This window comes from Saccostrea cucullata, unplaced genomic scaffold, assembly GCF_032062105.1.
Source record: "Saccostrea cucullata isolate Sc308-1 unplaced genomic scaffold, CSIRO_AGI_Scuc_v1 ctg906, whole genome shotgun sequence".
In the NCBI taxonomy this organism is placed as follows: domain Eukaryota; kingdom Metazoa; phylum Mollusca; class Bivalvia; order Ostreida; family Ostreidae; genus Saccostrea; species Saccostrea cuccullata.
The window spans coordinates 203,153-224,784 of record NW_026934443.1 but is presented as its reverse complement, the minus strand read 5'-3'; the positions used below and the strand labels follow the sequence as shown (position 1 = coordinate 224,784).

Here is a 21,632-nt window from a genome sequence, read left to right as displayed (position 1 = left end):
CGTTGTTGTTGTCGTTGTTGTTGTCGTCGGCGTTGTAAACTTTTCGCATTTTCATCTTCTTCTCAAGAACCACTGGGCCAATTTCAACCAAACTTGGCACATAGTATCCTTGGGTGAAGGGGATTCAAGTTTGTTCAAAAGAAGGGCCACGCCCTTTTCCAAAGGGAGATAATCATGAATTAGAGAAAAATTATTGGCATTTTTAAAAAATCTTCTTCTCAAGAACCACTGGACCAGGAAAGATGAAACTCATGTGGAATCATCCTCAGGTAGTGTAGATTTAAGTTTGTTCAAGTCATGACCCCCGGGGGTAGGGCGGGGCCAAAATGGCCGATCAAATTTTTACATAGGAATATATAGGAAAAATCTGTAAAAATCTTCTTCTCAAGAACCAATGGGACAGGAAAGATGAAACTCATGTGGAATCATCCTCAGGTAGTGTAGAGTCAAATTTGTTCAAGACATGACCCCCGGGGGTAGGGCGGGGTCAAAATGGCCGATCAAAGTTTTACATAGGAATATATAGGAAAAATCTTTAAAAGTCTTCTTCTCAAGAACCACTGGGCCAGGAAAGATGAAACTCATGTGGAATCATCCTCAGGTAATGTAGATTCAAGTTTGTTCAAGTCATGATCCCCGGGGGTAGGGCGGGGCAAAAATGGCCGATCAAAGTTTTACATAGGAATATATAGGAAAAATCTTTAAAAAATCTTCTTTTCAAAAACCAATGGGACAGGAAAGATGAAACTCATGTGAAATTATCCTGAGGTAGTGTAGATTCAAGTTTGTTCAAGTCATGACCACGGGGTAAGGGTGTGGCCAACCAAAGTTTTACATAGATATATAGAGAAACTTTTTAAAATCTTCTTTTCAAGTACTTCAAAGCCAGGATTAGTTATACTTGTATGGAATCATCCTCAGGTAATGTAGATTCTAGTTCGTTCAAATTATGATCCCCTTGGGGGTTAAAATTCAAGCCACCCCCCCCAAACTTAAGTTAACTTTCAGTTCTGATCTGATATGTGTTTTTCCTAGCTGATGTGCTCAGGTGAGCGCTGTGGCCCCTGGGCCTCTTGTTAAGATAAATATGATAAAGAGAAAATGTTTTCCACTGTTCTCAGATTTAGTTGGGAGAATATGATTGCATGTAAATGTATACCCCAATCATTTTCAGAATAGTAAACCAAACAAGTCTGCCCTTTTCTGTTTTTACTAGTAGCCTATGTATGATTAAGTCAAGCCAAAAAAAACCCAGCATGGTTGTTAACATGCATCTGTCATCAGAAACAGCTAATTTAGTTTAATGAAGGCTGCAGAATCTAATTCATTAAAGCTGAGTAATGTGTAGACTAGGTTCCTGTGGTAAATATTGATTGTTAAATTTCTATGCAGAGAGACGGGTCTTTACCAAGAACCCCGCAGAGTTAAAAGGGGAGATAATCACTACAACATTAGTCAAGAGTACCCGGGGCTTTGGATTCACCATTATTGGGGGTGATCACACAGACGAAGAATTCCTACAAATCAAAAAAGTGGTGGAAAACGGACCGGCACATCTGGACGGCACCTTACAGACGGGTAAGGAGTTAGGGTGGTGTGTAGGCCTTTGGCACAGAAGACCGGTTGTACAGGCAATAGTGTAACCATCAGCTATGTTGAGAAAATTTTATTTAGCTAAGTAATTGGTGAAAGGTTAGCAATCTAAGAATAAAGACAGCTGTTAAACATAATTTTTACACAGGATTAAGAAGAAAAGCTGCAGACACTTAGCCTTTCTTCTATTTTTCATTTTCAAAGAATTTTTTTTTTTTCTTTCTCTCTTTTTTGGAAAGGGGTGGTGTTAGTTTTAACAGATCAAATAATATTTGAATAGAAAATCTAAAGTAAGAAAACATTAGATGTTAACTTTACATGCTTCACAGTATGAGGGAGAGTTTTGTATTCTGGCATTTGCACACAATTTTTAATTGGCACTTGAGTCTGCAATGCATGTACTATTTAATCTGCAGCAGGTGTCTATTTTCATTGGTGCATGTGTCAGGGATGGCAGATTCACTTACATGGCTCAGTAACATCTCAACAGACACCGTCTTTTCTTTGATATGTATATTGCAGCTGTCAAAAGATTTTTTTAAGTGCCAATCTTTTTCATTATGTACAATTTTTATGAAGAAAAGAAGATATCTTTGTTTGATAATGGATTTCTGATTTTCTTCCTTATAGCCTACATACTTGCACTTTGATTTATCAAACATTGATAAAATATTTTTGAAACCCTTTATCTCATGTGTGAACTTTAAAAAAAAGATAAAATTGCTTTGCCATATAAAGCAGATTGCATCACTATCCGTAGATTATCTTCTTAGATCACCTGCATTCGTTTGAAAATAATAGATCTACTTGATCAAGTGTTATCATACCATGTCATAAATATTACTTCAGAATTATATGCAGACCTGTATAGTGTATACTTGTGTACACTTAGTCTGATTTATATTATAACTGTGTTGACATGATGTGTTTTCAGGTGATGTTCTGGTGAATGTTTGTGATCGTTGTGTGTTAGGATATTCTCATCAGGACATTGTCAATCTGTTTCAAACCATCCCCGCAGGACAAAGTGTCACATTAACTGTGTGTCGAGGTTACCCCTTGCCATTTGACCCCGACGACCCCAACACCGAGATCATTGTGACCGTGGCCGTGACCTTACCTAACGATTCTAACGTTAATCAGTCCCCGCCCAGTTACTCGTATTTTCAGGAGACACACGGGCATCAGGACCAGCACAACACGTCAGCCAAGAGCATGAAATCTCTGCCCGACCTGACGCGATCAACCAACATACCCCTGAGTCCTCATTCCCAGAGTCAACCCAACGGAACCGGAGATGCACCGGATGTGCTGGGCATTCAGAAACCGGAAATTCTCTCCATTAACATTGTGAGGGGGGAGATGGGGTTTGGGTTTACAATAGCAGACAGTGTGTATGGACAGAAAGTGAAACAGATTCTGGATAAACCTCGCTGTAAAAATCTCCAGGAGGGGGACATTTTAGTGAAGATTAACGACACGAACGTGCAGGAAATGGTACATTCAGATATTGTGCAAGTGTTAAAGGAGTGTCCTAAAAATGTAGAATCTAGGATAACTGTCCAAAGAGGAGGTAGGCAGCTTTTAATAGACAAATTCACTTAGATATGTCAATGGTTATTGCTTCTTAAATATATCTGAACCTTTGAAGTATACTTTAATGACTAATGTCATGTTAGGGTAACAATGATAAGATTTATAGAATATGTACAGCAGATATTTTCAAGGAACTGTTTACTTTAAAAGATCAAAACTTTTTTAAAAAAGTTTTTGAAAGTTCATATTGAACAGTCCCATACAGCACAAAATTAATTCTTGGAAATAAAAAAAAAATTGCATGAAAAATATTAAAGATTAAGAATATTAAAAACTCATTTTATATCATATTGTATTACTGTATTTACAAGAAAACAGTGTTAAAAGTTCTATTCAATACACAAATTTCTTTTTTTTTTTTATGAATTTGTTGTGGAGCTTGTGATATGTCTATCTAATCTATGTCACATTTCTTCAATTCTAGGACTTCCCCCTAAAGTGAAGAAAGCTTCACGATCATCAGTAAGTAGAACAGATTTCTTTGCTACTTTTACATTAACTTCCATAATGTGTCAAATCAGAAGAAATCTTGCCTTGTCAGTTTCACAAGCCAGCACTTCATTTTGTGAAATCTTTTGCTGTTTCATTCTAGCCTCGTTCATTGGAGGACAGCAAGACAAATAATGCTTCCGACACAAGTTTTAGCAGCAATAACCCACCTGGACATTACTTCTTTGAAAACCATTCCCACAATACAGGTGAGAGCAGTTTTTTGTATAAAAATGAGAAATACTTGAAAAAGATATCTTTACATTTAATTTTTAGACACAGCAGCATTACCTGATTTAAACAATAAAGTGTTTATTTTGTTTAAACGGGAAAGAAAAACTGCAGCTTAAGAAAAAATGCATAACTTTCATAGGTGGGTTCTGTAATCTGGGGAAGGGTGGGGGACAATGATTTCAACAATTTTAAAAAAAAAAAAAAAACATTTTTATTTATTTTCTTATCTGTATAAATTATTTATTAAAAGTGGATGAAAGTGCAAGTAATTAAAATTTTGTGTCATTAATCTGTACATTATATTGATGGAAATGTTGACCTTTGACATTTCTTGAAAAATCTCATACACTTGGCTTTAAAAAACCAGGGTCTGATGCCGTATAACTTGGATGAACTGGTGTTTGATCTCCGTCTCACTTTTACCTTATAAATACTCGAGAAGTAGCTGGAGTTAATTGATTGATCAACACCAATCAGTTTTCATATGAAATAAAACGGCAAATATTCAGTGGATAAGTGGATGCAAAAATGATGTGCAAATGCCTTGTGCTTATGACTGCTGTATTAAAAGTCTGGATTTTTTTTTCTTATTAACCTCCACGATGGTTTGCAAAGGAAAACTCCAATCAATAACAGAGAATTGAAATTAAAAAAGATGAAAAGTATCCAGTTCCTACCAGAACAATTCAAATGCAATGTACTCCCCTGTTTCCATAGCATTTGGTTTTGATATTGCATTGAGGTAGTGAAGATTTAATAAGTTGGTTCTCCGGCTGGAGTTAGAAATGGTTTGCAGGGTTTAGCAGAATACTGTGAGTTATTGTTAGATTGTCACACAAGTTATATATAAGGACGACATGAAAATTCATTTGTATTGGTACATTTTACAAGTATGGTAAGTTCAATTTTAGCTATTTGTTGTCTGCATTTAAAGATGAATGTTGGCAAAAGATATAGATTTAAAACAAATTTATATGTACAAATTATGTAAAGATACTGTAGTATAATATAGCAAAAAAGGTGTAAAAAAAAAAGATTTTGTGTTTTAACATGTTTATGGAGGTTTTAAGGATAAATAACACAAACTTTTTTCAGAAATCAGCATCATTTCTCATAGATTTACATTTAAATTGACAACCTGAATAATGTTTACCAAGTAGAGTGGGAGAATTTTATAAGATTTTGTCATAAAGTTAAAAAATTGTGCAAAATTCTGTATGGAATTATATAGAAGGCAAAATAAAATCTCAAATCTAAGCACCAAGGAAAACCTACAATTTCTTTATATTTCAGGGATTTATTATTTATGTCATTACAAATCAAAATCAGTCAAAAAATATATATATCAACCCGCGCATCCATTTTTTGTTTGTGGTAAGTACCCTTAAGGTTAAGTCCATCATAAAGCACTAGATTAGATGACTTGTTTTACATTTATCCCAGGTAATTAATTTGCTATAAAGGCATTTTCAAAAACATCCTGTAACTGGTATAGTCAATCTCTTCCTCTGCCAATACCAGGTGACAGAAAGGTTGTCAAGGTCAAATCTCTGTATGAGAAAAACAAGAATATGGGTAATCCAAAGATCATATAGATATGGGCAAATATGTAGACTGTTTGTGTCTTGAGTATTGTCTCGAAATCTTGGAAAGAACTGTACATATGCAGTTTTTAAGTGCAGATTTTAATGATTAAGCCTTAAATTCATTAAAGGTATGTTTGTGTTGTGTTTGAAATGATATTTGTTAATAGGGTTTTCATTTACATGTAGTATTTTGATGGGAGATTAATTATTACAATTGTTAATTGATAATAATTTTCTATATATTTGTATTTTTTTGTTACAATATAAAAAAAAATCTTCAGTGAACAGGTGATCTGCATTTTTTTAATATCATGCACAACTGACTATTTTTTTTTTTGAATTTTCTTTACATGTATTTAGGGTGAATTCACCATGCATCGGATACCCTTGTATTTTAACAAGTTCTAGCGATATCGCTACCGATGGAAAATTATCAAAATGGAGTTTAACATTTAGTTTGTGATTAAAATAACAATTTAGGACACAATTATATGCCGTTAATTGAGAAAATATACAAAAAAAAATCGAGTTTTTAGAAAAAACTGAAAATTCACCATGGATCGGACATTGTTCACCATGCATCGGACAGACGGTATGGAGGCCGGGAAATATATTACCTTTACCACAGTGCTTTAAAATCCCTGATATGGATATATTTTTATCTTTTATCTAAGAAATATCCCTCAACTTTAATTTAATCGACGATATTATTGCACAAATGTAGAACGATTCTCGAGACCTCACTCTGCCTTAGAAATGCTTTAAAATGCTTATAATGCCGTAATTCGCGCCTTTTTCTCATGGTTTATCATACTCTGGTTTGTAGAAATGAATTGGGTAAAATTCCAGACGTCATATCTCGATAACTTGTATTTAGACTGAAAATATAGAGTTTTTATTTTCTTTTTCCGCAAAAAACAGCTGTCAGCTGGGTTCTATATGAAAATGGTAGTGCTTACCTTTGCATCGAAAAGTGTCCGATGCATGGTTAATTTGTGTCCGATGTACGGTGAAAATAGCATATTAGTAAAAACCAGCTCTAATAAGAATTAAACAAACATTGAAGTGAAATTTAATTATTATTTATGTAAAATTACCAATCTCTGACAAAATTCACCCAAGTCCGACTCGTTCCGTGGAAGTCGAATTTAAAAGAACGATAACTCTAAAAATTGCAAAATCATAAATTTCGGGTTATTCCCCTTTGATGATGTAAAATATGACGTAACTTCAAGGCCATTTGCGGGGTATTTTTATCACAACATTATAAACACAATCGGTATCATTAAAAAATTTAAATCCTCGTCTTTATGACAGAAACAAATAAATACACAGAACACTTAAGTTGAAAGAGAGTTTATTGCCTAAAGTTGTCCGAAGCAAGGTATGTGTCCGATGCATGGTGAACTCACCCTATATGTATTTTCTTATGTCATGCACAAGTTAAATGAATAAAGAATAATCGTTGATGTTCATTGAGTTTGACCATATTGACTTATTTAAAATTTTATCTGCATGTACTTCTACATGTGTAATTATATTCCTATTCTTGCTTGTTACAGATAAACGTGATGCGTTTGACGGAATGGAACCTCCTCCCCGACCCAAAACGCCCTCAGAATCTCGACCCAAAACACCGTCATATTTCGAAAATCGTCCAAAAACACCAACAAGAAACACAGGGATGTTTGTGAACAACCAACGAGCAAAACCCCCCATTGCTAGGCCGCCTCCGAGGAATGAGGAATACAATAAAAACTCAACCAATCAGGATTTAAATATAAGTCACGGATCATCGGAATTTTACTTACCGCCTTCAAATAATGACATGTCTCGTCCACCAACGGGGTCACGGTTTGACCCGAGATCTGAACATAGACCTTATAGTAGATACCACGATTCTGGGAACAGCCGCAGTAATTTTCACGACAGAGACCGAGAAGGCGGGGCAAAACCTGGAATGTTTAGGAGTCGGACTCCGGGGCCTGAAATGATTAACAGGGGATCGGACTATAGGAATGAATTTCAGAGACCCAAAACCCCCACTGCTCAAGACATGAGAAGTAAGACTCCACTACCCGGTCATAGTTATGGGTATTCAAATTCGAACCATGATTTCGGTGGTGGGCATTATCAGAATGTTATGAACGGACGACCGGGATATGGAAACAATCAAAGGTCATGGGGACAGAATCCTAATTTACCTACTTCCCCTCCACCGTTACGGCGAGGGGATACAGTGAATAGGAATAATGTGAACAATATTTCTCAGTGGAGGGATGGGCTTCCACCCCCTCCCCGCCAGAGCACGTCTTTTGAGGATGTGAACCCTTTCCCAAGTAACATTACACAGGTCCCTAAACGATTCCCCATGCAGTCTCATTCCTCTTTTGGGAGTGGGGGACAGTCCAGATTTGGGACAAGGTTCCCCGACTCGGATGATCCAATTCATAGTATGGAGTTCACAATCACACTGCAGAAACAAGAGGCAGGATTTGGTTTCCGCATCATAGGAGGAACAGAGGAAGGCTCACAGGTAAAACCCAGGAACCAGGGTATTTTCTTATCTATATTGATAAAATAATTGTCCAGTTATTCTTGTATTCTTTCTCAATCTCCAGTGAGGTTAGTAACTCGAAAATACCTTCTACTTTTGTTAATGCCCTTTCCAATTCAGTGCTTATGGACAGCCCTGATAAAACGTTTGTTGACATCAGATATGGGACAGTATTCATGCTTATCAACAATAGTATACTTGTGAGATGTACAGGCATGATCATTAAAATGCATCTCTTTGCTCTAATAATTTATAAAATCCTACTTACTAGGTTTCCGTAGGACACATTGTCCCAGATGGGTCAGCTGATTTGGATGGCCGTCTGCGGACAGGTGATGAAATCACGCATGTCGACGGTCAGAATGTCATTAATTCCTCACATCATCGGGTGGTCACTCTGATGACCCAGGCAGGTCAGCGAGGTCATGTGACACTTGGGGTCAGGAGGCGGGTATTAGGAGGTAAGCATTCCCACCTCATTTTAAAAAAGTAGACACTAGAATGCAAGCACAACAAAGTATTGCTGACATGCACGTAGACATTTTCATGAGTAAGAATTTAGCAAATGAAATACATGTTATTACTGCTTTATTTGATACAAAAATCTTGAGCTAGCATAACGATGGGTTAAGAATAAGGTTATTGATGAAGTAAGACTGGATCAGACAAGAACTTACGGTTGATTTTATTCTGTTATTAGATTCTGGCTATCTATCCTTAGGACACTCCGATATTTATCCTTATGACGTCCTGGTGACGAGGCGGGAAACGGAAGGTTTCGGATTCGTCATCATCTCCTCTATTTCCAAGATGGGCTCAGTGATAGGTGAGTGTATCGGTACGTACCCAAGGCTTTGTATTATACCTTTTTTTTTAACCTTGACACATTATTCAAAATGCAGTATATAATAAAATATCTGATATATGTAGAAAAAAAAATAGAATATGAAGTGATGCATTTTTTTTAACACGTGTAAGGTTATCAGTTTCATCTGAATTTCAATGTATATTGAATTATTTCACTATCTTGAAATGAGAAGTGTTCAAATTTGTTTTTCTTTTCTATTTTATGTAAAAAGTACATGTTGATGATTTGTGACTGTCATCATTTTATTATCAAAATCAAAACAACATTATAAGCATGATAAGTAGAATCATTCATGTAAATTGAAAAAAAAAAAGTAGTCATATTTTCTCCGGAAGAAAACAAAATGTAGGTAATTTGATGAAGTGGTATTGATTCCCCTCCTAATTGGTTCTTACAGACCGAGTCAATGACTGGTTAGATAGGAAAAATCTTTACCCATGGATTGGTGAGGCATTCCTATGTTTTGCCTGGTTATTTCCCAGAATGCAATATTCCTTCCTGTCTGTCCTGGCTTGCACCTCTGTTGACATGATTGCCGTTTTGTCACTGTCGATGAAAGGGTTTTAGTAATTATGTTGACTGCAGTGTGTAGATTTTTTTGGTTAAGTTTTAAACAAATTGTTCCTTCTTTAGAAAATTCTAATGCTATAAGCATGATAGAGAGTAGAGCAGTGAGATAAAAAATTATGATCTTAGTGTAGAAGAAAAAAAATCTGAATGTTAGGACATCTTACTCACTGCATGATGACCATTATAAATAAACTGATATTGGTTTATTGCAGTGCTTCATGTATGTAGATTGATTGTGTTTATATTTTCTAGACAGGTGATATATTATTCTGAAGTTTTGCATGGCAGAAGAAAAAAATTGTTTTGGTGAAAGAATGGTAGCTGCTTAAAGGAGTAATTATCATGTAAAAGCATATATTGTTTGTTTGAATAGTTTTGTTCTGTGATGTTAGTACATTGTTGCAGTGATGGGCTTTGCCAACATCAAATATTTGTCGAATACCATAGATATGAAGACATTTTTCGTATCTCCCTGGTATTCATTCTGACGCATCATAGTCCTTGATTCAGACAGGTCTTCATTGTCATAATAAAAGCAACTCAAGATAATTACACTGTACAGTGAAATGGAAGTCCTTGTGTTGTGCAATAAAAGATGTTCAGTGAATCATACTTTCATATTTCCATCATCTGTAAACCCTCTGTTTCACCAGCAACCCTTTAAACCATATATTCCTAGTGCTACATGTATCATACCCAGAAACCACTCTACCGTGTAACTGTACACTTTTACATGAAAGGAAATGGGTAATACTGAAAAAAAAATTGTACATGTATATGATAATCTAGCAGTTTTTAAGGTAGAAAAGTTTCGTATTTTTTCGGGGCCAATGTCAAGGAAGGTTCCTTTGATGTTTCAATCAGTAATGTTAACATTATACCAGTTGTATTTTCTGTAGTGCAGTCAGTGTATTCAATATAACCAGATGCATCATGCAAGCAACTTGATTCCAACTATTGAATTCTGTCTATTGCACAGTTGCACATTTCATGAAACATGCCATTTCTTAATCACACAGTTCATTACTTTCGATGAATATTTTGTGTCATGAGTCATTGGGCAAAATGAAACTGGCCTTTGCAGTATTGATCTTCGTTTATTACAGTGTGGCTAAGAAGCACTTGAGCGTCGGTTAAATTACGAGTGTTTTAATATTACAGGTAAAATCATTGAGAACAGCCCAGCGGAGAGGTGTGGCCGGCTTCACATCGGGGACAGAATCCTGGCTGTTAACGGAGTGGACATCTCACACATGCATCATGAAGACATTGTTAACCTCATCAAAGACTCGGGCTACTCTGTCACACTGACAGTGGGGCCTCCCATAGGTAATTAATTTAAACTGAATTGGAGGGGGAGGAGGTGTCCCTGAGTCCCAAAATCGACTCTTTTGGCTTCCCTTTGATACTTTATCACATTTAGTATTTCATCACTCAGACAGTTAGGGTATCACTCTTGCCCTTGGACCTTTAAGAGATAATTTACTCTGTCATTTAGTCAGTGGATACATTCACAATATAGTTTATCAGGATCAAGCAGGCCGTCCATTCATATATGCACTTTACAGATATGAGAATATTTTACCTATTTTGTAATCTGTTAAGGTTTCTTAACTTATTTGATTTGTAAGTGGGTTTCTTCAGGGGATCCATAATTTTTGTCATAACATAATATGTAAGTACAATACATAATATTAAGTCCTACTTGAAAAATTTTAACAAGTATTAACTGTTACGTGCTGTTGTGAATTCTGCATGTTGTAAGAAAGGGGCACCAACAATTTTGTGGGTTTTTCTATTATATGTGTAATATTACATCTTATTCAAAGTGTCTTTTCTTTTTGTAGATGATGCTGCAAGTAATTCATCAAATTCTCAAAAGGTAACCTTCTTCTTTGATTTTCCAAATTAAACGTGTTGAGGTAAAATTTATTCTGACTGAAATTCTGAAAAAGAAAACTTTTGTCTAAGATAATTATACTAAATTTCAGAGTCCTCAGGGGTCCTTGGTAAATGCCATGGCTTATCCAGCTGTCCCAGACAGTGATCTAAGAAGGTAATTTGCAAGAAGAATGAATTTAATTCAGTTATATCACATCTTTGCTGCAACAAGTTTACACCTCTCTGTTACAATTTCCAATTGGTAGCTGGAAGACATGTTTATCAAGTTTTCAAGATTTTGTGTTATGTTCAGGTGACCTTGACCAATTTCAGTTTTTTTTTCCTGTTGACCTTGACCTATTTCTGTTTTTCTCTAGGTTCCCTCCTCCTCTCCCCTCCCCCACAGACAGGGGCTATAAGGACATCAACAGACAGCATGCGTTCCTCAAACATCCGAGTCCAGATGAGGGGGAGTACTACGTAGAACTGCCCCGGGGATCCCGGGGGTTCGGGTTCTCCATACGAGGGGGACAGGAATTTAACTGTATGCCTCTGTTTGTTCTGAGGATCGCGGAGGGAGGATCTGCGGATCTAGATGGAAGACTCCGGGTAAGTCGTTTTATTAAACCTGTGAAGTTCAAGTTCTTTTTAAAAGGACTGGGTGGTTGTGGCCATTTTTAGACTATATTGATCTCCTTTAGGAGAAGAGCTCCAAATAAAGATGTACAAAAATGATGAAATTTTAATACTAAAATGTATGAAAGTTTGCTTTGCCAAATGATGGTTGATATCTTAAGATATCATATCTAGCAAATTAAGTTATATATGATGGTTTATTTGTTGACCCCTCAGGCTCTTTTAAGATCATTTTCTATAGGATTTGACAAAATTTATTTTTTCCAAAATATTTGGAGAGAGAAAAAAGCAAAATTGGTTTTGCAATTTATAGACTCCAAAAATGATATTGTAAACTAATAGAGATAGGAATGAATATAAGTGGAGCAAGCTGTAAAGGGAACTCTTCTATATTAATGACTGTGATAAGGTCAAATATTGCCTAAGCATAAATGAGTAGATAAGGACTTAGATGTACAAGATGTTAGGATACAAGCAATGAATTGCTGAATGCTCTAAATTTCAGGTGGGTGACCAGATACTCGAAATTAATGGCTACAAAACAGAAAGTATGACACACTCTGACGCTATAGATATTATACAAAATGGCGGCCAAACAGTTCGTCTGCTGGTCAGGAGAACGGGAAAACTGCCACCAGCATTTGGTAAAACTAAAATAATAAATTGTTAAAAATAACAGCCTATGATATGCAACTGAATGAATATTAAACAGACCAGCAAAATATATTGAAAAATAAATTGGAATTTCAGAAATGTTTTTAAAAAATTTTGAAAAAAATGTTAATGAAAAATCCAAAAATAAATTTCCCATTACATACAGTGTACATAAGCTTCATTGTATCAATCTGAGAATATGATCATTTGACTATGAAATGAGAAGATTATTATAAATTTCCTTTGCTCACTTTGTTAATTTCTAAATACAGAGCCTAGTCCAATGGTTGGAGGATATTCCCCTTCAAATAATGTACCAATGACAAACGGTCCTATAGGTCAAAGTTCACCATATCTGGGTCGCCGCAACATTGACATGAGAGAACCAAACTATTTCGGTTACCAAGGGAATAGGCAGTATTCGGGTTGACGGTAGAGAAAGATGTACATTTGTGACGGTGCCAAAAACCGAAAGTAGTGACCAGCCAGGGCAAGAAAAAGGCCCAGGTGATTCTGGACTGTTCCAACCCAGGACAAGACACTGAGATTGAGAAGTGTGATACAAGGTTGATATTACTGTTATGTGATATTTCAGAGGTTGTTCTTTGGAAAATAAAAAAAAAAACCATCTGCTGAGATGCTTTCCTGTGTAAGTTATTAACAAGGAGGATTTTTATTTTGCATTTCTTTAATACAGTTCTTTCATATTACATAATAGCATTGTTGTTGATATACGTATACATTACATTAATCAAATTCTTGTCAGTTGAGTTGCATTTACATGTACATCTATCAGATTTTTTGTTGGATTGCATTTCTTGAGAGAACACATTGTATACAGATAAGCAAAGATAAGCTGTGGCATTTTCTTCTGATCTAATGATTGTAATTATTCTCTCTCTGCAAATTTAAGCTCAGATTTTTTATTTCTTTGTTATGTAAATAATACTGTTGTCTAGAAAGGTTGGTGTCCATGCAGAATATCTGAAATCTGTATAATAAATTTAGTGTGAAACAGTATGTGTAAGTTCTTAAAGCAATACATACATCGTAACATGTATATCTCCAAATATTTAGTATCTGCTAACTTCTTTCTTGCTTTTGGATTGCTGTTTAGGAAATTTTTTAACTTAGGGGGATTAAATTCATTAACTTAAATTGATTCAAATACTAATTATAATGCCATCAAATATGTCAGATATTTGAAGGAAGTGATATATAAGGCTTAATGTTGCCTGAACTTACATCTTCTATATAAAGTTATAAATATGACAATCTACTACAATTAACAAATGTTGGGGCCAGTTTTAAACCTGTGTATAATGAGACGGGATAATAATTTATCATAATAATTAGTATTCTTTATTTAGATGTAAAACATATCAGCAGGGCATATGGCTGTGAAAGTACTGTACATGTGTGCCCTTCAGTATGCAAAGACTAAATCAATATTTTTTTTTTAGATATCTGTTAATGTCAAATGCAGTGTCTTGTATATGCATACTTTACTACTAATATTGTCAGTGGTATTGTGAAATGACATTTTTTTGTGGCTTCAGTTCTTTTTTTTTTTTTTTTATCTTTTAAGTACTTATTATGCCGTTCCTAGAACACTTTATATTTCGTTTTTGCTGCTGATTAACTTTTTTTGCAATAATACTTCTTTTAACAAAATCCGTTGTTGTGTGAGCCTTTTAAAGGCCTTCATTTCTTTTCTTTTTTTTTCGCAGAAGTTTACTTTGATATACCAGTAAAAGTTGTTCAACTAATAGTGCTTAAATGTATAGGTGTATATATATATATATATATTATACTTTTTACAGTACAGTCTGTATTATAACAGTATGAAGGAAATGACTGAAATCAAATGGAAACATTAAACTTGTACACACACTATGAAGTGATTGCTAACTGTTGCTTGATAATACCCTTGTAGAATTGAGATTAACTAAATTTCACATATTAATAAATATTTATATTATTTAAATTTTTAATGGAATCTGTAATACATATACAATTCTATTACTGAAATACACATTTTCTAAATAGTATCATTAGGAAATTGTGTTCTAAATCATTATGTGAATCATTACATGAAAGAGACAACTAATTAGACATAAGATTTTCCCTCAAGACAGTGTAAGTGTTTTCATTGATTGTAAATTTGTCATATATGAATGTAATATCATATCATTAATTTATCAGTAAGGTTGCTTGTCTACATTATACATGTAAGTCTTGTTTTAATACAATATAAAATATATAGATTTTTACACAATATATATACATTGTTTATTTCATAGTTACTGGTCAATTTTCAGATAAAATTGTAAGGTTGTAATTAATATAGGGCTTTAGTTAAGGTTGTAAGATTTACTATTTATTGTATTTTGGCTTTAAATTAAAAAAATAAAATTTCAAATTATTGTCCGTCTATTTTCAAATTGTTAGTGTATTTTTACATATTCATTATATTGGGAAAGGCATTTTGTTGTTTGATCAAAATTTTCAAATATCATGGTTATTTACTTTTTTTTTGCGGTAACTTTATGCAATGACTTTTGTCGTATTTAGTTTTATTTTTTTCCTTATTTTAATCATACCTTATAATCCCGATTCTGTTTTGATCATTGTTAATGGCAGCACTGCGTCATTGCTAGGTAAATCATACAGCAGTTTATGTTAAACAGGTAGTGATGTAAATATAACAGTATGTACAGATAACTAAGTCCATTATGTACAGAAATAATTTCACTTGTACAGGTCAAAAAATAAATTTTTTATAATGTGAATTACTGGTGTTTTTTTTCAATTTCTTTGCAAAAACTTAATGAATTTACTTTTAAGGTTCATCGATACTCAGATAAGAGAGATAACTCTTATTAACATAAATGTCTATTATTCCTTTCTAGCCAATTTCTTTTTTGCAAAAAAGCTATGCTATAATTGTTTGTATTTTACTGGAAAATCTTTTGTCCTTGTCAAGAATGTTACAGGTTGTAAGGATGTTTGTAAATCGAATACTGTGAAACAGGCTTATACCATGTACCATATATGGGCAATTTTTCTGTTATAAATATAGTTTATTATAATCATTAGCTTCACAATATGATTAAAACCCATAGGGAATGAAAATTGCTTTGTAGTAAGCATCCATTCAGTGTAAGCATGTTGGATATTTTATTTAAGTATGTTTTACAGTAAATGGAAATGATTGTAAATGGCATATCAACATTTATATCCAAAAACCCTTGATTAGATAAAACTGTTTTTGACTCCTATTAAGTTTAAGAGGTTTGAATGTTCATACATTTAGGTATAGATATACATTTAAAAGAGCCATCGTACCAGGCATTTTGGCTCCTAAACTGATTTTCTTTTAAACTCTTGAGTTAGCAATTTCATTAGCAAGGCAACTATTGCTTTTTCAGTTTACTTATCAGAAAAATTTCAGCTTTGTATTTTAGAACAAAATGTCCTCAAGTCTTGATTTACAGATCCATATTGTAGTTCAAGGATTCTAAGACATGTGGATTAAAAATATCATTTCCTTGTGACAACTAAAGCATCTTCAGTAATCTTTCTGACAAGCTCAGAAAAACACCTCAAATATATTTATTTCCTCAGAGGTCTGTTCAACAGCATGAACGTTTGCGAGCGCCGCCAAAATTCCTCATACCTCCAATAGAAATGTTTGCGAGCGCTCACTCTGTTGAACAGGCCTCTGATATATTATTGTTGTGAACTTGACCTTTGACCTATGGCCTTGAAATGAATACATAGAGTTGCTTCCTATCAATCAAAGTAATGGCTAAACAGAGTTGACTGAACATTTCCTCTTAAGTTATATTGTTAATAAGCACATTCTAAGGGAGATAAATCTTGAATTGTTTGTTATTTGCTATATTATAGAGAAAAATGTTCCTTTTTATATTATTTTATTGTTAAAATTTACATATCTCAACATTTCTATATCTTGTAAAACAGCAGTAATTTTTGAATTATTGACTATTATCACAGATATTTTACAGATTTCGGCTAATGGTTAATTTGTCTACCTCCTATAATAAATTCAGAAGTTATATTGAGCAATTGAGACATTTCTTAAAAGTACAAAGACCTCTTTAATTTCCTAAGAATCAAACAAGAAAACTAAATAAAATATATAATGTAATAGAAAACTTTTTAAAAATGGAATTCAGACATCAAAACAGTACGTAGCCATACAACTAAATTATCGTAATCATTTTTGCAAGGAAGGAAATCAACATCTGATCTTTGGCACATTTATGTTAAATTTGACACATCACAGCAAATAACTGAACACTACAAACATATAAACCTCCATATAAAATAAGTTTTGTTTTGTTAAAAATATCTGTTTTGTATGATAATATTATTTCTTTAAAAAAAAATACTTATACATATTATATTTTTCCAAAAATATGCAAAAAGGAAGTGGTGAATATTACATGTATTTCAGTCTATAACAATAGAGAGGTTTAGCAAACCAACGTGTACGCGTACGTGTACGTGTAGCACCAGAAATCTGTGCATTACGTCATCACTTTTTGCTAATGACGAATTTCTACACGTATCTTCTTATAAATTACGTGTACATTGCCAAATACACGTAAGTTAAAACTTGTAGCTTATAATTCTTTAACTGCTGTTTATTTTTCAAAAAGTGTGCTTTTTGCTGAAACCTGAATATTTAATGCAAATACTGATATAAAAACTGAACGTCAGTAATTGAAAAATATTAAATTATAGGGAGTTAAAATTACAACATCTAGATTTTCGAAAAAGACTTTGACCGATTGAAAATGTAAGAACTCTGTACAATCTTTTTTTCATAAGTACATGCATATATTTATGTAGAACAATGATATACGTATTAAAATTATTGCTTCTGCAGATGATTTTTAAATGTAAACCACTTTTACATTTAAAAACTTACAAGTACAAGTACAGGTTATACTTTGCTAAACAAGAAAAAAATGTTAACGTGTACGTGTAATTATAACTTGTAGTTTACACGTACATGTACACGTACAAGTGAGCTTGCTAAACCTCTCTATTATATCAATTCACAGCACTTAAAAAATATCACTAAATAAAGGCACCCTGCATCAAATCCAGTTTATATTACTAGAAACCCTGTGAAAAATAAGTCAGGGAAAGTTGAAAGCAAATTATTATTTGTAAACACTGGTTTCAACTGTTGAAACTGTAAACCTGCAAGCATCTACAGAACAGTCTAATATAAAATGCTGATCTAATATATGTAAATTCTGTTAATGTTATAATATTACATGTAAATATATAGATTTCTTTTTGCACACATATTGCAGTTCATGGACACAATTACCTGTAGCTCATAAATCTCGAACCACTGTTGTCAACTGAAATGCACCTATATTTTCATATGAAAAAAAAGATGCCATATTCTTCCAAATGAGGAAGATATCGAATCAAGAAAGCTGTTTGAGCTATCTTGAAATATTGTGTAGAATTTGTGCTAGTAAAATGGACTTTATAAACAAAACATCAGAAGACAGTTTGTTATGAATTAATGTACGTCTACGAAAAAACAACTACAGTACTCCTTTTGTTCAATCTGAAATAGGTCAAATGGGGACAACAATTAATTTATGTTTGGATAGTTTTTTTTCAAATATGATTTTACCATTCACATACTGTAATAAAATTTAAGCTGTATTTCTCTACAAGAATACAGATTATACCCGTCACCAAAAATCACAGTTTAATTCTTCTTACATGCTGTCCGGTAATGTTAGTGAAATAAAATGTACAAAATGAATTCTCTCAAACATATATGCACTCATTTCGGTATCATTATATGTAAACAAACAGCACCAATATTCTAGATTTTATGTTTTTAAGTGCCCAACAAAAACACAACAATTTCATGCACCCCAATGCTTTCATAATTTCCATAGCAAAATCATAATATATCATTATACTTCAATTTATTTGAACATAATAAACCCTATGTGCCACAATTACTGCTATGTTTCTGAAATCTTTGAAATTAATATTCAAACTTGGCATTTAAAACTTGGGGCTATTTTAATTTAAGTTTTCCTGGCATAAAACTGAATCGATGAACATGCAGTTTTAAAGATCAAATATATATTCTGTACCACACTAACTCCTCTCAATTAATTTGGGAAATGGACCTACAATTGGGTATATTTTTACTGGAAGAAGTATTAGGTAACTGAAGTTCCTTTCAATGCCTTACAGAGGCAAAGTGAACTTCCATAATAGCCCATTATCTGCATCCTTGTACTTGACAAACGTGACATTTAGTCACTGCTAGCAGACATTGGTGCAGTACATCTATAATTAAATTGTTGCAGTATTTGGCACAGCTACATATTTCATTGCATACATACAATGAGATCATGATTATCTAAATGGCCACTTCTACATGCATCACAAAAACACTTCATAAATAAATCTAATATAGTCCTAATAATGAATCCTAAGGGAAATTTTCCTTATTTTTTCTTCTTTTTCCCTTTTCCTTTTTTCCCTTTCTTTTTCCCAGCATCAGGCCAACCAAACCCTCTCTTGTCAAGAGCATCAGGAGCATCATGTGCAATGTAGTAGAGATTTTCCATGGCAGCTGGACTCATTATGTCAGGGGCAGATTTATCTCCCTTCTCTGACTTTGCTGACTGACTCCTCGACTTGGCCGATTTTTTCCCTCCTTTCTTCCCCCCTTTTTTCCCAGATTTTTTCCCAGACTTCTTTCCTCCTTTTTTCTTTCCAGGCTATAAAAGAAAGTGAATTAAAAATATCTTATTTAAATCAAAATCACCTACTAATCTTAGGCCAAGCTTAAAAAATTCTTTCTTTGCAGTTGCCGACCTATGATTTTCAGACTGGGTAAGTAGGTAGGCATTCTTTTTTTTCTTCGAAAAAAAAAATTATTTTCAGACTTCTGTTATAGATAACATAAAATAGAGTTCTTCATAGGTTTACTATACATGAATATTTACATTTCCAATGTCTTTGTCCGAGATAAAATTACCAATTGTAAATGTACTTTATTTCCCTATCAATGTTTTGGCGCGGTTCCAAAAAAACCACGTGCAGGGCGGTACAAACAGCTAGGCAGAAGCAGGGCTTGGAGCACGTGGATTGGCGGAATCAAAGCATGTAAATATAAGGAATAACTGTCAGATTTTTCATTTTCATGAAGATGATCAATCGATTGGCTTTCATGATAATTATATGCATAAACGCCTTCGGCGTTTATGCAAATTATCACGCAAGCCAATCGATTGATCACTTCATGAAATTGAAAAATAAGACAGTTATTCCCCTTAAATACGCTCCACTCTTGGTATAAACTACTGATTGATAAAGAAAAAATTGAAAAAGAAAGTTTCAATATCCCGAAAAATTTGAAAAAAAAAAATTACAAAATTGCTAAAAAAAAGTTTGGGTCAGGTGCATTTTCAGTGGGTCGGTAGGCAACTGCAAATAAACAATATTTCAATTTAGGCCTTATCCATAAATTCTAAGAAAATAAAAAATAAATATTATGTATACATAAAGAAACTGACTGAATATTGTATTCTATATTTAATAAACTTTCTTCATTTTTTCCCCTTTCATGACTTGTAGTTGTTGGTATTCTGCATTTTGATTTGTTACACTATAAATTAAGTTTATTAGGATAAAATAAATACCATATCTGGGTGTATTCCTGTCATCAGAGTACTGAAGTTACTGCATAGTCTTTCTTCTTTAAGTTACCAGGTCATTGTCAGCAACAAGGTCACTTAACTATCATTTTCTTCATTTATCCTTTTAAAAAAAAAAGTTCAATATACCATTTTTTTAATTTATTCTCCCTTCATACTACTAAAGACAGAAAACTGGGCTCTAAATTTCATACATGTTACTGAATATTGTAGTCAAATGAATGATTTTTTTTTTTTTCAAAAAAGATTAATTATCTTAATATCATTAGATAATGTTAATTAAATCCAAGTCCAAATCAGTTTATTTTCACTGGATGCAAAAACCTTTCCAATTGTGTGACTTTTAAAAATAACATTTTTATTGCTCTATAGTGAACCAGTTATTTCGAAAAAAAAAGGACTAGTTTTTAATGCAGCAAACTTCCCTTCGTATATTTTTTAGTGGTTATATTTAGAGAGTATTGCTGTGCAATATTACGTGATCGAGTCCGCTTAGATGAATCGTTCTTCGTAAAATACGTGAATGGATAAAGCTTGAATAATTTAACGAGTTAGCGAAGATAATTATCCCTTACCTTAGTAAATTAATTATTTATTCTTGCATACCTATCAGTTTAGAGACGCCGTCGTCATTGGTGACAATAAAACTTCCGGCAGTCAGTTCATCAGTAGATCGTACATATTCTATTCGTGATTAAACCCTAACCCCACGAAGACATACTTTTTTACGATTTTGATACCGTGAATAAATTTTGTGACAAGCTATAGCTACTTAAGATCAGATGACATGTGTTCCTCAAGTGCGTGTTTTTTTATCTCTTGGTAATATAACCAGTATATTTGAAAAAAAAAATCATAATTTTCATTTTCTAAATTGTACTCTTTAAAAGTCTTCTTTTTTTTTGTTTAGACAATATAACTGCACTAAAAATTGGGACATCAGCAATCCAAATGTTTACCCATTAGGATTGAAGAAAGAACTATATGCGGTATATTGCATATATTTGCCCAAATGCCTGGTATACATGTACCTCAATATTTTTTGAGGAAAGAGGCAAAAGTCAAATTTTGAAAACTTTCTGAAATGTGCTGAATTCAATAAATTGTATGAGAAATATAAATTAACAGAAAATATTATAGTGTCAAAGCAGTGTATTCACAATTTTTGTTTTTATGACGTCACAAACTAGTCCGATTTTATATCCTTTTTCAGAAAGAGGACAAAA

General features: G+C 33.4%; 2 protein-coding genes across 16 annotated transcripts in view; one reads left to right on the top strand and one right to left on the bottom strand.

Moving 5' to 3' along the window:
- Nucleotides 1-15,456, top strand: part of LOC134240733 (membrane-associated guanylate kinase, WW and PDZ domain-containing protein 2-like) — a 32,246-nt gene extending 16,790 nt beyond the window's left edge. For 5 of the 14 annotated variants that reach the window (XM_062722802.1, XM_062722804.1, XM_062722798.1 and 2 more), the window contains 14 exons: nucleotides 1,393-1,578; nucleotides 2,528-3,166; nucleotides 3,614-3,651; nucleotides 3,782-3,887; nucleotides 7,061-8,034; nucleotides 8,327-8,516; nucleotides 8,756-8,893; nucleotides 9,321-9,368; nucleotides 10,655-10,822; nucleotides 11,341-11,375; nucleotides 11,485-11,549; nucleotides 11,752-11,983; nucleotides 12,516-12,654; nucleotides 12,937-15,456. In XM_062722802.1, coding sequence (XP_062578786.1) covers nucleotides 1,393-1,578; nucleotides 2,528-3,166; nucleotides 3,614-3,651; nucleotides 3,782-3,887; nucleotides 7,061-8,034; nucleotides 8,327-8,516; nucleotides 8,756-8,893; nucleotides 9,321-9,368; nucleotides 10,655-10,822; nucleotides 11,341-11,375; nucleotides 11,485-11,549; nucleotides 11,752-11,983; nucleotides 12,516-12,654; nucleotides 12,937-13,094 — 3,116 coding nt within the window. In that variant the 3' untranslated portion in view covers nucleotides 13,095-15,456. The remainder of the gene's footprint in view (nucleotides 1-1,392; nucleotides 1,579-2,527; nucleotides 3,167-3,613; nucleotides 3,652-3,781; nucleotides 3,888-7,060; nucleotides 8,035-8,326; nucleotides 8,517-8,755; nucleotides 8,894-9,320; nucleotides 9,369-10,654; nucleotides 10,823-11,340; nucleotides 11,376-11,484; nucleotides 11,550-11,751; nucleotides 11,984-12,515; nucleotides 12,655-12,936) is intronic. The other 9 variants (XM_062722812.1, XM_062722806.1, XM_062722811.1 and 6 more) reach the window with 7 other exon arrangements.
- Nucleotides 15,457-18,220: 2,764 nt separating this feature from the next.
- On the bottom strand, nucleotides 18,221-21,054 carry LOC134240751 (small lysine-rich protein 1-like). 2 transcript variants are annotated; one of them, XM_062722832.1, is made up of 3 exons: nucleotides 20,982-21,054; nucleotides 20,392-20,509; nucleotides 18,221-19,467 (listed from the first exon to the last, which is right to left on the bottom strand). In XM_062722832.1, the coding sequence occupies exons 2-3, from the start codon at nucleotides 20,413-20,415 to the stop codon at nucleotides 19,192-19,194; spliced, it is 300 nt and encodes a 99-aa protein (XP_062578816.1). In that variant the 5' UTR covers nucleotides 20,416-20,509; nucleotides 20,982-21,054; the 3' UTR covers nucleotides 18,221-19,191. The 2 variants fall into 2 exon arrangements, with proteins under 2 accessions (XP_062578816.1, XP_062578815.1); XM_062722831.1 differs by lacking the exon at nucleotides 20,982-21,054 and having other exon boundaries at nucleotides 20,392-20,519.
- Nucleotides 21,055-21,632: the final 578 nt, after the last annotated feature.